Source organism: Narcine bancroftii, chromosome 3, assembly GCF_036971445.1.
Source record: "Narcine bancroftii isolate sNarBan1 chromosome 3, sNarBan1.hap1, whole genome shotgun sequence".
NCBI classification, from domain to species: domain Eukaryota; kingdom Metazoa; phylum Chordata; class Chondrichthyes; order Torpediniformes; family Narcinidae; genus Narcine; species Narcine bancroftii.
In genome coordinates this window covers 135,209,826-135,223,063 of record NC_091471.1, presented here as the reverse complement: position 1 = coordinate 135,223,063, position 13,238 = coordinate 135,209,826, and the positions used below count along the sequence as shown (strand labels likewise).

The 13,238-nt window shown below is 43.2% G+C and overlaps 1 protein-coding gene across 4 annotated transcripts in view; it reads right to left on the bottom strand.

The window, feature by feature from the left end:
• Positions 1-5,095: 5,095 nt before the first annotated feature.
• afg2a (AFG2 AAA ATPase homolog A) overlaps positions 5,096-13,238 on the bottom strand; it is a 378,594-nt gene continuing 370,451 nt past the window's right edge. For all 4 annotated transcript variants that reach the window (XM_069925225.1, XM_069925223.1, XM_069925224.1 and 1 more), the window contains one exon: positions 5,096-5,346. In XM_069925225.1, coding sequence (XP_069781326.1) covers positions 5,170-5,346 — 177 coding nt within the window. In that variant the 3' untranslated portion in view covers positions 5,096-5,169. The remainder of the gene's footprint in view (positions 5,347-13,238) is intronic.

The following is a 13,238-nucleotide window of genomic DNA, read 5'->3' as shown; positions in this document are numbered from 1 at the left end:
CCCATGGGTCATCTCCTCTGCTTCTCATCTCAAATGATGGGGTGTGGTTCCCATTTTCTAGTGTCCTGTGCCAGTTAAGAAGTTGCAGTTGATCAGCCTCTGCATCTAGATAACTAGCCTTAAACAGTGCCAACATGTCAGGGATGCTGATTGATGGCAACTGCAGGAGCACTGATGGATGCACATATATTATCATCCCGAGAGAAGAGTACATGGGCCACCATATTGCTGGTGTTGACACATCAGATGGCATTACAATCTGTTGGAGGAGAGAACATCTTGGGACCTCTGGAAGTTTGGAATCCAGAATCACGGTGATAGTAGTAGGAGCCTGAATAGCCAGTCAGAAATTCCAGTGCAACAGTGATACCAATGTTGGACAGCTTTTACTTGTGCTAAAGAGTGGTATGTGTGGATGTGTTGAATCAAGGGTTGGTATGTGAAAGTAATATGCTTGTGTGGGCAGTTAAAATTAGTCTCAATGTTCACTGATCTTGATTATTTAAGTGAGGTTATTAAGCCACTTCTGGCATGGCGTACAAGTCCTTGGGGCGTTATTCTAAGTGGTGTTCCCTCCCATTGTTTCCCCTTAGTGATTTCCTGGGCTCTCAAGTGAAATCAGTGAGAAATAAGGAAATGGCAAAGACATTAAATCAATATTTTGAGTTCATCTTCACAGTGGACACAACACTTAACATTAATCGCAGAAAACATAGGCCTAATGACAGTATAACAATGAAAGTAATTGGTGACAAAATATGAGGTCCATGAAGGTGGCATTTAGTCAATTTAGCTCAACGTGTCCTCGCTATTGGCCTACTTCTCACCAATAGTGTGTAACCTTGTAGAAAAGTCAAAAGGTAGTTTAATCCTCATCCAGTTACTTTAAAAATATATTGAGGATCTCTACCTCCAGCAACTTTTCCAGTGACGTGCTCCAAAGCCCCAGCAGTCTTAGCACAATAATAGCTTTCCTGAACTTCTCTTTCATATAAGCAATCTTTCCCAATTGGTCATTCAAAGCTTGTTCCAATGGACAGTAAAATAATTCAATATGGATAGAGAATGACATTTTCTGCATGTTTTGAGCACTTCCAGGCATTATTATTTTACAAGATGTGTTGGCTGTTATGGCACATTCTTTACTCAGTGACTCAATAAAATCTTCTCAATTCACGAGAGGGGCTGACAGTGGAGGAGGATCTGCTTGTGGCATATGATTTACACATGGTGACTGGTTGTAGCAAATGCTAGAGGCTCATAAACTTGACACCTCATTTCCTCAAGCCAATGCTGTGACTGTTATCTGATTAAATCTGCACAATGTGAAACCATGAGTAAGTGAAATACAGTTTTGTTACAGTCATCGCTGGTGGAGATGGGAGAAGGTTCCCTTTATTTTATGCATATTTTAATGACAAATCCTGGCTTCAATTCACATTGATTTCCTTTATTTTGTTAAGAGCATTAAAAAGTGAGTTTATTGGAAATGACTGAAACTCCTGGTTGTGGGCCAAAGGCCAGACAGTGTACAATTCAAAAGGTTTTTCTCCCACATGCTTGTGGGAACAGCTTCAATGTGACTTAAGCCAAGATGAGAGAAAGAGCTGAGATATGCCACTGGCATACTTCTGGGAAGAAAAACACATGCCTGACTAAAGGAGAGATGCATCTGAAAACTGCTTGCATGTTTTTTCCAGATGTGAATGTAAATGAATAATTGGCATTCATCAGCACCATGTTCTATGGTTTATCACTATTCAATATGATTTGAGTCCTTCACAAAGGTTATCTTGGCATCTATCTGTAGCAGACTGGAGACTATTTAACTCTGAGCCTATGATGACAATGTTACGCAGATACGATTTTTCCTTAGTTAAATCATTCATCATGCTTAGTCTATCCAGTATTACTGATTAATGCATGCATTAAATGGCAATGGTAAACTCCATTTCAAGAGGCATTTGCTTGCAGCAGATAAGATCAATAAAACCTGCTTATAATTTATCCTATTAGAGCTTTTCCAGAGGTTTGTACATGATTTTGTTTTGTTTTAAAAGTTTTATTAAATATGCTGCAGAAGGTACTTCATAGTTGCTCAACAGTATAGTCATCCTGTCCACACTTCTGGTTGTAGGAGAGGAAGCAGGAACATTGGACAATTGAAAATTCAAGTCCATTTTCTACCAGCAGACTATGTCCACCTGGTTTACCTGCTGTCACTTTGACTGGGTGTGTTTCAAACTTGAAATCTTGCAGTCTGCAATTAACAGTGGTACCAAAAATATCCTCAACATTCAAGAATACTTCAGAGCTACTTTCAATCTTTAAACAGATGTTGTGGCCACCTGAAATTTTGTTTTCCAATTGGGGGAACTGCCAAGCACTATTTGAATCATGGACAATCCACTAAATTTAAATGTGGTTATCAAAATAGCTCATTCCACCTACTGAAAGTGCAATTTACAACTGTAGACTCACATATACTCAATGTATAACATGAAGTGGGCTGAATGGCCGTGTAATGTAGCAGGCCAAATCGCCGCCCACGCAGCTGGCTGAATGGCTGAGCAACACTGTGGGCCTGATCTCTGTGGGTGCAGCTGGCCGAATGGCCGTGCCACACTGTGGAACAAATCACAGCGCACAGAGCGGATAGGAACTTAAGGTGGCGCAGGGCTCCCATCATCTCAACTTAAAGCCCCACGCTCTTCGCATGCGTCATGGGGACTTGATGATGCCACTTCTGGTCCTGGGTGCCTGGGCTGGAAGTGACTTAAAAAGAGGTAAGCTTGAATAAACATTCTTCCTGACTAACTATTGTGCCTGGGGCATTGACCTAGTGGCGCTGCTGCAGCAGACACCCCAATTGGTGAACCCGACTGTAAGATTCAGCCGAACCATGAATCTGCAGTTAACATGGATGCAACAGCAGTAGCAGAGTATGGCTCAACCAGGCTGAGACCCAGTTCCAACTCTGTGGCATAGCTGCTGAAGACATGAAGTTTTGGCCTGTTGTTGGAGTGCTGGACGCTGCTACAGCAGTTAAGGTGAGTGAATTTATTGCCCCCCCACCCACCCCGGCAGAAAACCAGTACACCAGGTTCTGGCAGTTCTTCTTAGAATTAACCAGGGATGAACATGGAATGCGGCTCTTGAATATGTAAGGAATGGGTGACAGAAATCCATTCAATTTAATGAACAAAATGCTCACCATTCCACTTGCTTTCTCTTTTGAGACCCTATTCCAGGCGAAGCTCCTTGGTTGTGTCTCCATACCAGTAACGAACATGGATTTCGTGGCTGATAGACTCTACCACACAACAATTCAAGAGTCCGCCAGTATACAGCCTGTGTTCTCGGCAGAGACAGCTCCTGTGTCCTGAACACTGTCCGTAGCTGCGGTCGAAACAAAGAGGGATGAGCCTACTGACAGGCTTTGAGAGTGGTGTTTTTTACCACCAAAGGTGGGGGAAAAATATCCGCAGATGCATGCCCCCATGTACCTGTCACAGCTATGGTGCCAAGTCTAAACAATTCATCAGGATATGACGAAGCAAGCCGCCAGTAGTGGCCTCGGCAGCTGGCATGAGCACTGGACTCCTCTATCTCCACAATGAAGCTCATGAGCGCAAATTTCTCGTAGACACAGGTACCAAACTCAGTTTGGTCCTACCTACATTCTTCTCAAAGAGGCATAAGTGGCAGGGACTCACCCTTCAAGCTGTGAACGGAATGTCCATCCCTAGCTTTGGCATGCGATGCACCACAATTAAGATAGAGGAGGCGGCGTTCCATTGGGATTTCATTTTGGCTTCCATTGCACAGCCCATCTTGGGTGCAGATTTACTCCAGGCCTATGACCTGCTCATTGATGTTAAGCGAAGGAAGCTAGTTAATGCCACTACTTTCCAAACGTACCCTCTGACAAGCAGCAAACGATGAATCTCCATTCTCGGGGTGCACGCCCTATGCACTGACACCTATGCTGCCTTGCTCAATAAATCTCCTGGCCTGCTCACTCATAAATTCAATGCCTTGAAACCAGTCCATGGTGTGGCCCATTCCATCGACACCATGGGCCCACTGATTTACGTCGGAGCTTATCGCCTCCCATCAGATAAACTGCATCAGGCCAAGGAGGAATTTGCCTGTGGGCATCACTGCTACACATAGTGTCCAAGAAAAATGGTGGGTGGAGACTCTCCAGCAACTACCACAGGCTTAATGATGTGACTACGCCTGACAGACAGATACCCTATTCTGCACATTCAAGATTTCAATGCCTGCCTCCACAATTGCCATGTTTTTTCCAAGGTTGACCTTACCTAGGTAATGGATTGAATATGGGACCTATCAAAGTGTACATGCCAATATCAAATGAGGTACTCTTCTTAATTCCTGCACCTTTAAAGCAGGGGGAGGTTTAATTATCTATACATCTGCATATCTGCTATGCTTAGAAAATAATGGAGGCTAAAGTTGGAACCTTTTGGAGGGGCTTACAAAATGATTAAATTGATGTATGGGTAATCGTGATCTTGAAGGAGGGCAAAGGATAGACAGAGAGACTTCCATCATTAAAAGCACAGCTTCCAACATAGGGTTAAAGTGAGTGAGTGCACAAGAAGCAAGCTTAAAATAAACAATTTGTGAGGTTCTAGTGATGAGAGGAGAGTACAGAAAGAAGTTTAAAACTTAAAGCAGCGAGGCTCTTTCAAGAACAAGATTTAAATGCAGAAAAAGTAATAGGCCAGAATGAAAGATGTAACTCAATCCACAATGAGAAGAGAGAGAATAATGTTCCAAACATGAAATGAAAGCATAGTTAACATGGCATGCCGCGTTCCTGATTTAACATTCCATCAAACGAGCCTGTCAAAGCTATATGACATTTCAGAAAAGTAGAATTTTGCACAAAGAGGAAGGGGTATAATTTGAATATCCCTGTCTATATACCCCCATTCGATAGATCAAAGGTTGTATTTTCAGAATCGTGCAAGTTTTCCTTTTTCAGGAATAATATTCAGAACAAGAGGCATCAAAATACAATCTAGCACTCTTAATGTGAAACATGGAAATATGAAATTTGCAATTTTCTTTGAGAATGTAAATTTATTTCCATTTTTATCAAGAGTTGGACATCTTCAACGAGTGATCCAGATCTTCTTATAGTATATGCAATCCACTTTGTTGTTGGTAACTTACATAAAAATCGATAAGTTTCTTAGGAATCCTTGGGTTAACAATTTTAAATGATTGCTCAAAATGTCTTTCCATAATTATCTTGGCCTGCAGATCTTCTTGAAGAGCCAAGAGCGCAGCTTCTCTGCAAAGGGCAATGATCTGAAAAACAATAAGCATAAATAAAGTAGAGCACTAAGAAAACTTGATTAAAGATGTTGAAAATGTTCTTTTTACTTCTTTGAATCTGAAGCCTTTCTACTTTCTCCTCAAACCAGATGTTAGCAGCTACTCTCTCTGGTACAACAATGTTCTTATGCTATTAGTGGTCTTGGAAAATGGTTACCTTTAATATTGGGGACATCATATAACCATGAACATGTCTGCATCCAATGTTTACTTCAATATTTGAAACAGTGACCATTAACTCACGATTAGAAACAAGAAGACAGGCAAATCTTTCTTCTTTCTAGTTCAGTGGTAACAACGTGTGATGCTCATCTGCACTGCATCCACTTGCTTAGCCTAGACCATTAATAAAACATGGTCTAAAACACCCATATATTGTTTTCCACTGGGCCTTCTCTGGTTCCTTTCCCTTTATTCCAGCATTTCTAAAAAGTATTGTTCAGCAACATCTATGTCAGTATATTGTTTACAAACAAGATCAAGGGAGAAAAGCAATCCTCATTGAATAAGTTGCCTATTGTCCTTCCTGTTTAATGGGAACATTTCATAGTTATCTTAATCTGAAATGTTTCATGTAATCAAAATGCTCAATTCCATTCACAATTCCTGAAGTAATGAAAAAATCCAAGCCTATACACAGCAAGATCTTGGCAACATACAAAATGTGAACAGAGAAGTGGCCTCGGACAGCATAAGTCCCAACAAATGACATCTTCAGGAATGCAGAATCTAACTCATTCTTTACATATTCCAAGACTTTACCATTGTTGTCTTCCCTCCCTACAGTTATAATCCATCACCTCCATAATGATTTTCAAAGATTGAAACTTTACTGGTCCATCAATAGAAATATTATGACGTTATGAAATGGTCAGATTTGGTAACTTGTGGCATCCTTTGACTTCTCAAACTTTTTCTACCACCCATAGGATGTAAGTTAACAAATAGTATAGATACAAGCCAGTTGAGTGCTGCTACAACAGTACAACAGCTCAGCACCAAAGTCTTCTTAACTGGCAATGTATCCACCACCCTACATATTCTCGCCCACAACAAGCACACTCTCCTCAATATCTATAAATGCACACTTGCAAAACAGCAGTACATATGTGCAGTGAAAACCATGGGAAATTGTTTCACTTTAGCTGAGAGATGTTGAGCTCAATTCTATTCAACGTATCACCTTCTATCAGCTCACTTAGCTTAACGTTTGCTCAGATGAACCAAAGATTTTAATTCATCATAATCTCACAGAATGCATCTGAAATCCACAACTCAGGGATATGGAGTCTGAAAACTGTTCGACTACCACGGTTGATTTTTTTGACTACCACGGTTGATTTTTCAACATAATCTCTCTCTTGGCTCAATTATTGAACTTACGAGATGATGCTGGCATATTTTCAATTTTTTTTCCCCCCAATAAAGCCCAATTCTCCCTGGCTCCCTGAGTTTTCTGGAAATTTGTACAGAAATTATAGTGAAAGCAAACAGTTCCCCTGACCTATACAGTTTGATTTTGCTTGTGACCATTAGGGAAATGAAAAGCTACATAAGCAAGAAGAGATATTTAATGTGTGCAATACAATGTTCAGTTTAAATAAACACTGATGACATTGAACTAAAGCATTCTGCCAACAGTAGGCTGACTGAACTCATCACCTACAGGGGAAACAATCACCACAACCTGTCTCCGATCCCTCAATATCAATGTGCTGGTCAGGGCTGAATACTTCACAGTGACAGGGGTTTGCACAGCATAATGTTAAGAGATGTATATGAGAGGTTGGGAGGGACTGGAGTTGGCCACAAGATGCCTTGACCACCAAATGCCAGCAACATATACTGAGAGTTGGCAAAGCCATGTTTCTACCACTGCCAGGTGTCAAACCTGCCAAGACATTAAATAATGTTCCTAAAACAAAGTTATTATACATAGACAGAATAAAAATAAAATTGAGTTACTTAAAAACAAACACTACTGACCAACTAAACACATAAAAGCAAATGTTGAAATGAGAAGGCCAACTTGTTCCAAGCCAGGTTAAACATGGCACTGACTCAATGGGCAGATTCCACTCAGTAAGTGCTTGAGAATTCAGCAAGTAAAAGTTCATGAAATCCGTTAACCAAGTACTGTCAAGAATTGTTCAGACCAGAGATCAAATTTGGGGCCGCTGCATTTGTGTGTGATTCCTAAATTTGCTGGTAGTTAAGAGGGTTAAATGTTTGTTGCAGAATTGATGGGCCTTTCAACCAAGTCCAGCATAAAAGTAAATAGAAAGTAATCTGTTGGTTTCATATAACCAGACTTTCCTGTTGTTGTCAGAATGGACCCATTCTGATGTACTTTCATCTGAAACATTTACTCAGTCTTTCTCTCCCCACAGAAAAGCGACCAGTCCTGTTGAGGATTTCCAGCAACTCCTACATCCAGTATCATACAGTGCCAGATTTTTTCCTTCTCTTGGCTGTTGCCGTCAATTAATTGCCTCAATTTATACTCCTTCAGACAGCTCAGCTGCATTTCTTAGATAAAAGGCAATTTTGTCACCTGGACAATCTTCATCTCCACCCAACACAAACATTCCTTTTGTTCTCTAAACATGCTTATTTTCTCATTTTTTCAGTTCTGGTGAAAGATCAAGGAGGCATACATTAGGGTGTTAAACAAGATAGAAACTCATGGAATTCTGGGCACAGGTAGAATGGATGAAAGATTGCCTGACTGTTAGAAAACAAAGAGAGGAAATAAAGGGGGCCTTTTCTGGCTAGCTACCGGTTACGTGGTGATCCGCAAGGAGTCCATTGGGTCTGTTACTTTTAACACTATATGGAAATGATTTGGATGAAAGAAAACTATGGCTTTGTGGCCAAGTTTGCAGATAATTTAAAAATAGGTTGAGGGATGGGTAGCATTGAGGAAGCAGAGAGTCTGCAGAGGGACTGAGATAGGTTGGGAGAATAGGCAAAGTAGTGGTAGATGGAATACAGTGTATGAAATTGTTTGGTCATGCTATAATAGGCCATTTTATAAATGGGGAGAGAATTCAAAAAGCAGAGGTCCAAAAGGACTTGGGAGTCCTGGTGCAGGATTCCCTAAAGGTTAATTTGGAGATTGAGTCAGTAATAAGGAAGGCAAACGTAATGTTAGCATTCAATTTGAGAGGACTAGAACATAAAGGCAAGGATATAATGCTGAAGCCTATAAGCCATTGGTCAGATTGCACTTGGAGAATTGTGAGCAGATTTGGCCCCATATCTAAGGAAAAATGCTGGTGTTGGAGGTGGTCCAGAGAAGGTTTATGAGAATGATCCCACAAATGAAAGGGGAAGCATATAATGAGTGTTTAACGGCTTGTACTCACTGGGGTTTAGAATTATGAGGGGATCTCATTGATATATTCCGAATATTGAAAGGGAAAGATAGAGTGGTCCACCAATGTCAATGTAATAGTCAAGAAAATGCACCAGTACCTCTACTTTCTCAAAAGCCTGAGGAAATTTGGCATGTCCCCTGCATCCCTTAACAACTTCTACAAATGAACCATTGAAAATATCCTGTCAGAGTGCATCATTGTGTGATATGAGAACAGTTGGGTGCAAAAGCCCAAAAAAACTGTGGAAGGTTGTAAATGCAGTACAGACCATCATAGAAACCATCCTTCCCTCCATCAATACATTTTGTTGTTTTGGATAAGCAGCCAACATATTAAAAGATTCATCCCACCCTGGCCATACTCTCTTTACCCCTCTCCTGTTGGGAAGAAGATTCACAAATGTGAGACCATATACCATTAGACTCAAGGACATTTTTTTTCCTGTACTTACCAGACACCTGAATTAACTCACAATAGTAAAATTATGTTGCCTTTTCTCTGCACCAATTGATCTTCTCCCTGTATTCCTTCATTTCTGTAACATGTTTTACTTGCTCTACTATGTATGGGATGTCCAGATGGACTGTTTGCAAAGCAACCTTTCTCTCAAGTACAATAAATGTGACAATACAATAATGTCACTGACTGTGGGCACAATTTAACTTTGCATTTTCTATTTTTATTTCTGACCTTCAGTATTCACTTTGTTGCCCATCTCAGTTATCAATAAATACCTTCATCCAATTATATTGGGAGATGTTGGTTAGAAGATCCTTAATTAAGATTCCATGGCAAAGGCCTTTCCCAAACATTACAAGCACAAAGTGGTATAAAATAGCATGAAAGACAATCTGGTTTTCACAGAGAAACCATTAGAGCATTGTAATCATCAGAATTCTTTAACACAAGGGCACAGTTGGAAGCTCTTTTGGTTAAGATAGCGAGACAATCCAAGATGGATTATGAGTTCATTAATTTGTATTACTATCCAAAGGTAAACTAAATAAGTTCAATCACAGAAATTGCTCAGTATATTCATTTGCTGGTAAGTAAACCAGTTTAATGATTTGCACTTGTCCTCCTTAACCCATTTGATCACATTCTACCTTTGAAATGATTGGGGAGAGGGACTATGTGAAATACTTGATTCAGATGACAAGGAAGAACTGTTGTTACACAGTTAAGTTACCCAACAATGAGAAACTGGCATTCAGAGAACATCCCTGCAATTGAGGTTCTCAGACCACTTTCTAGACTGACTTTTGTTATTGTGAATGACAAAATATCAACCATAGAACCACAGAATATTATAGCACTGTGGCAGTACGAGCAGTGGAAGAAACTCAGCCACCGCGTTGAGGATGGTTAACGACAGTTTTTATTCAAATTCAGCATGTCCCTTTAAGGGCAGCATGAGCTCAGTCACCTGGTCCATTGTGACAGCATAATCGCTGCCCAGGGTGCATGCTGTAGGGATGCTGGAGTCAGAGAGAAACCTCTGATGACGTCATTTCCCCATGGCTGCCCCGCCACGTGGTGATACAAGCGCGGCTGGTTCGCCATGAGGATGTGCGCCGCCACACAACTCCCACCCCCCAAAACTGGCTATACGTCCTGTCGCTTTGGTGGCTGGCCCGAATGCTTGGGCGCGACCTTCTGCACCGGCTGTGATAAGTCCGGATGGGCCGCCTTCAGGTGGTCCACCGTAAAGAGTTCCTCTCTCCCCCCCAACGTCAAGGGTAAAGGATCCGCCGGACCGGTGCAAGACTTTGTATTGCCCCTCATATGGTCGCTGTAGCAGTGCACCTTGTGGTCCCCTCTGCATGAAAATGAACTGGGCCAAGTTAAGCTCTTTGGAGTGATGAAATAGCTGGGTGCTGTGGCATGCCGGGGGTGGGGGAGCTAAGGAGGCCAGTTTCCTGCGTAGGTCCGCCAGCAGGTTTTTGTCGGTGGCCATGGTGTCAGGGTCTGGGCCTAAAAATGCACCCGGCAAGGAAAGCAATGTGCCATAGACCATCTCCGCAGCTGAAGCCTGCATGTCCTCCTTGGGTGCCGTCCTAATCCCGAGGACGCAGGGTAGTTCGTCCGCCCAGTCTGGTCCAGAGAGCCTGGACATAAGTGATGCCTTCAGGTGCCTGTGGAACCTCTCCACCAACCCGTTGGACTGCGGGTGGTATGCTGTGGTGTGGTGGGGCTTGACCCCCCAGGAGCTTCGCCATCTGAGTTCACAGGGCAGATGTGAACTGCGCCCCTCTGTCGCTGGTGATATGCGCTGGGACTCCAAAACGGGTGATCCATTGGCTGACCAGAGTCCTGGCGCATGTCTCTGCAGAGGCCTCCTTAATTGGGATGCCCTCCAGCTACCTTTTGGCCCGATCCATTACCGTAAGGAGGTAACAAGCCTTCTTGGACACCCGCAGGGCCCCAACGACATCAACGTGGATGTGTTGGAATCTGTGAACCACCGGGTCGAAGTTCTGGATGGGGCATAACGTGTGTCATTGGACCTTGGAGGTCTAGTTACAGTTCCTGGCCAGTTCCACCACTTCCTTCTTCAGCCCGTGCCACACAAACCGCTCCGCGACCATCTGCACTGTTGTCTTTACCACTGGGTGAGCGAGGTCGTGGATCAGACTGAAGACCTTCGCCCTCCAGTGCGGCGGGACCACCGGGCGCAGTGTGCCTGTTGAGACGTCGTAGAGCAATGTGTCCGGGCTGTCCCACCGCTTACTTCAACTCTGTTTTCTCCTCCCTGTCCAGCCCCTCCCCACCTACATCCGGGACACTTCACATGCCCTCTATCACTTCAATAACTTCCATTTCCCTGAACTTGATCGCCTCATGTTTATCATGGATATCCAGTCCTTTACATATCCATCCTCCGTACTGAGGGCCTCAAAGTCCTTTGTTTATTTCAGGACAATTGAACCAACCAGTCCCTATCTACCACCACACTCCTCTGGCTGGCAAAATTTGTTCTCTCCCTCAATAATTTCTCTTTTGACTCATCCCACCTTGTCCAGGTTAAGGGGGTAGCCAAGGGTACCTGCATGGACCCCAGCTATGCCTGCCTTTATGTTGGCTACGTGGAACGATCCATGCTGCAAGACTCCAGTCAAGGCCTCCTAGCTCTTCCTCTGCTACATTAATGCCTAATTTGGTTCTGCCTCATGTACCCATGATGACCTCGTTCACTTCATCCACTTTGCTACCAACTTCCACCTCGATCTCAACTTCACTTGGACCATCTCTAGCAACACTCTCCCTTTCCTTGATCTCTCTAGCTCCATCTGAAGAGACAAACTCCCGACAGACATCTTCTATAAACCCACCAACTCCCACAGCAACCTCAACTAACATCTTACAACACTGTCCCCTGTAAGGATTCCATTCCATTCTCTCAATTTCTCTGCCGCATCTGAACCCAGGATGAGAACTTCCAGGCCAGATCATCAGTAAAATCCTCCTTCTTCAAACACCATCAATTTGGCACACCCATATATCCTCCATTACCTGCACATTTGTCCTTGGCCCCCTCCACCCCCATGCACAACAAGGACAGGATATCTCGTTCTCACCTACCATCCCACCAGCCTCTGCATCCGACACATCCTCCTCTGTGATTTCCTCCACCTATCACATGATCCTACCACTAGACATATATTCCCCTCTCCTCCTTCTGCAGGGACCGTTCCTTACCCACTCCTCCCTCCCCACCAATTTTCCCCTTGGGACCTACCTCTGTGACTACAGGAGTTGGTCCACTTGCACCCACACCTCCTCCATCACCACCATTCAGGGCCCCAAACAGGCCACACAAGTGAATTAACATTTCACTTGTGAATCTGCAGGCACCATCTACTGCATCCGGTGCTCCAGTTGTGGTCTCCTCTACATCAGAGAGACCGGATGCTGATTGGGAGATTGCTTTGTTGAACACCTCGGTTCTGTCCACCTAGTGTGGATCTCCAGTAGCTACTCATTTCAATTCTCCATCCCATTCCCTTACCAACATGTCTGTTCATGGTCTCATGCTCTGCCAGGCTGAGACCACCTGTAAATTGGAGCAGCAACACTTCATCTTCTGACGGGGCAACCTCCAACTGGATGGCATTAATATTGACTTTTCTGGCTTTTGTTAAACAACATCCCCCCCCCCTTCCCCTGTCGGTCTCTCCATTCCCTGACTCCTTTCACACAGACATGGCCTATGGGATGCTGGGATTCATTGAAAGGAGGAATTAATTCAAGAGTCAAGAGGTCATGTTGCAATTCTACAAATCTTTGGTAAGACCACACTTAGATTATTGTGATAATTTCTGGCCACCTCATTATAAGAAGGATGTAGAATCTGTGGAGAGGCTGCAGAGGAGATTTACCAAGATGTTGCCTGGATTATGAGGCAAGATTAGCAGAGCTGGGACTTTTCTCTTTAGAGTGTAGAAGGATGAGAGGAGACTTGATAGGCATCTACAAGATTACGAG